Source organism: Bison bison, unplaced genomic scaffold (assembly GCF_000754665.1).
Source record: "Bison bison bison isolate TAMUID 2011002044 unplaced genomic scaffold, Bison_UMD1.0 scf7180017864155, whole genome shotgun sequence".
Taxonomy (NCBI): domain Eukaryota; kingdom Metazoa; phylum Chordata; class Mammalia; order Artiodactyla; family Bovidae; genus Bison; species Bison bison.
This window is the reverse complement of record NW_011494727.1, coordinates 1,423,681-1,426,367: the sequence shown is the minus strand read 5'-3', so window position 1 is coordinate 1,426,367 and position 2,687 is coordinate 1,423,681. Positions and strand designations below refer to the sequence as shown.

The 2,687-nt window shown below is 60.5% G+C and overlaps 1 protein-coding gene across 1 annotated transcript in view; it reads left to right on the top strand.

Moving 5' to 3' along the window:
* Window positions 1–2,687, top strand: part of ANPEP (alanyl (membrane) aminopeptidase) — a 29,658-nt gene that overhangs the window by 12,020 nt on the left and 14,951 nt on the right. Inside the window, exons 2-4 of the mRNA XM_010841037.1 lie at window positions 187–1,158; window positions 1,688–1,830; window positions 1,954–2,093. Of these exons, the coding sequence (XP_010839339.1) occupies window positions 554–1,158; window positions 1,688–1,830; window positions 1,954–2,093 (888 nt within the window). The 5' untranslated portion in view covers window positions 187–553. The remainder of the gene's footprint in view (window positions 1–186; window positions 1,159–1,687; window positions 1,831–1,953; window positions 2,094–2,687) is intronic.

Below are 2,687 nucleotides of genomic sequence, written 5' to 3'. Positions count from 1 at the left end.
AGGCTGGGGCCATGGCTCTGGGGTGCCCCGGGCCCCCGTCCAACCACAGGGGTGACCAACTTGCTCTTGACCCGAGCCGGAAGCCGATTCTCCCTTTCTCTCTACCTCCCATCTCCTGCCTCGGGGAAGTCCTCCTAATCTCCTGGATCTAACCTCCATCCTCTTGTTTCTGTGCTACTGTCTCAGCTCACAGGTGCATCCAAGCCACCTGGCTGCTACCTCTCCCCGCTGGCTGCCTGCCTGCCCTTCAGCCCTTGGTGGGGCTCCCAGGCGGCCTGTAACTGGATACCAGACACTGCTTCGTCCCTTCAGGCACCCCCCCCGCCTCCGAGCTGCACTCCACGCACCCTGTTTCTGGATCTGCTCTTGGAAACCTGGATAGAGTGTGTTTCCACTCAGCCCAGTGACCTTCGCCTGTCTGAGTCCTGGTTAATTTTTGCCCAATCTTTGCAGGCTCTGGGGCCCCTCCCCTTTGGGGATATAAGCCTGGTCTGAGGCTGCCCTGTTCCCTGCCCGTTCCTGAGCCTCCCCGAGCTCCCTCCCCATTCTCACCATGGCCAAAGGATTCTACATTTCCAAGGCCCTGGGCATCCTGGCCATTCTCCTGGGCGTGGCGGCCGTGGCCACCATCATCGCTCTGTCTGTGGTGTACGCCCAGGAGAAGAACAAGAATGCCGAGCGTGGCACCGCGGCCCCCACGAGCCCCACAGGCCCGACAACCACCTCGGCCACCACCTTGGACCAGAGCAAGCCATGGAACCGATACCGCCTCCCCACGACCCTCTTGCCCGACTCCTATAGGGTGACGCTGAGGCCCTACCTCACTCCCAACAATAACGGCCTGTATATCTTCACGGGCTCAAGCACTGTCCGCTTCACCTGCAAGGAGCCCACAGACGTCATCATCATCCACAGCAAGAAGCTCAACTACACCCAGCACAGTGGGCACTTGGCGGCCCTGACGGGTGTGGGGGACACCCAGGCCCCCGAAATCGACAGGACCGAGCTGGTGTTGCTCACAGAGTACCTGGTGGTCCACCTCAAGAGCTCCCTGGAAGCAGGCAAGACATACGAGATGGAGACCACCTTTCAGGGGGAGCTGGCCGATGACCTGGCGGGCTTCTACCGCAGCGAGTACATGGATGGCAACGTCAAAAAGTGAGTCAGGTGGGCCTGCCGGGTGGGGGCAGGTCCTAGACGCCGAGGCAGAGCGGGATCCTGGGGGCCAAGGAAGGGCTTGGATTCGGGGCCTTTGAATGTTCCAAAGCCCTTGGCTGGCCCATTGCTCCATCCAAAGTTCCCAAGACAATCCGCCGTTTCCCCGAGCCCCACCCCACTCAATCGGCAGTCAGGGATAAACAATGAAAGCCACCTTGGACAGATAAGAGAATAGGCTCTGAGGAGAGAAATGTGCCAGTGTCTCCCGGCTAATACAGGATGGGGGCAGCCAGGACTTTGACCCTGAGTCCAGAAGGAGCTCTGATCGCCCATGTCAGCTGGCCTGTCGGCCTCGAGGTGGCCTGGGAGAGGAAAGGGGGGGTGGGGGTAAGGGGACAGGGATGAGGCCGGGCAGCATCTGTGAGCCCGCCCCCCTGCACATCCAGCCACAGTCTGCAGCCCCCACCCTGCACACCCCGCAGGCACAGACACTCTGTGGGCACACCCTCTAACCCCCTGCTCTGGGCAGGGTCCTGGCCACCACACAGATGCAGTCAACAGATGCCCGGAAGTCCTTCCCCTGCTTTGACGAGCCCGCCATGAAGGCCACATTTAACATCACCCTCATCCACCCCAAGGAACTCACAGCCCTGTCCAACATGCCACCCAAAGGTGAGCAGGTCTGGCTGAGGCCTCACAGCCTGGGCCTGGGAAAGCAGACCCTCCCCGCCAGGGCTGGGGCGCAGGGGAAGGGGAGGAGGCACACCTCCACAAGCCTGCATGCTCCCTGCCCAGGTCCCAGTGTCCCGTTTGACGGAGATCCCAACTGGAGCGTCACTGAGTTTGAAACCACGCCGGTAATGTCCACGTACCTCCTGGCCTACATCGTGAGCGAGTTCACGAGTGTGGGGTCAGTGGCTCCCAATGATGTCCAGGTATGAGGCCCAAGCTCACCTCACCTTCCCCAGGGTTGGTCCTGGCCTGGGAGACATTCCTGTTTATCCTCATCCTGGTCCCAGCCCCTAGGCAGTGTGTGAACCCCAGCTCTGAGTCATCTTGGGCAGCTGTCTTTAGTTCTCTGAGCCTCAGTCTCTGCATCTGAAAAGTGGGATCCTCCTCATTAACGGGGGCTTCCCCAGTGGCTCAGTGGTAAAGAATCTGCCTGCACTGCAGGAGCCACAGGAGGCACAGGTTCAGTCCCTAGGTAAGGAAGATCCCCTGGAGAAGGAAATGGCAACCCGCTCCAGTACTCTTGCCTGGAGAATCCCCATGGACAGAGGAGCCTGGCGGGCTACAGTCCATGGGGTTGCAGAGAGTCAGACATGACGGAAGCAAATTAGCATGCACGCACCCCTCATGAAGGGAGTTCCCGATTCCTGGGTGCCAGACAGAGAGTGGCCATGGCTCATTCCCCGCAGGCCCCTCCCTACGACTCCAAGAGAGACACCTCCCAGTCCACACACTCCCGGCTGACCAAGCTTCCCAGTTTAACCTGGTTGGTCACCAGCCTGCCAGACTCTGGGACTGGC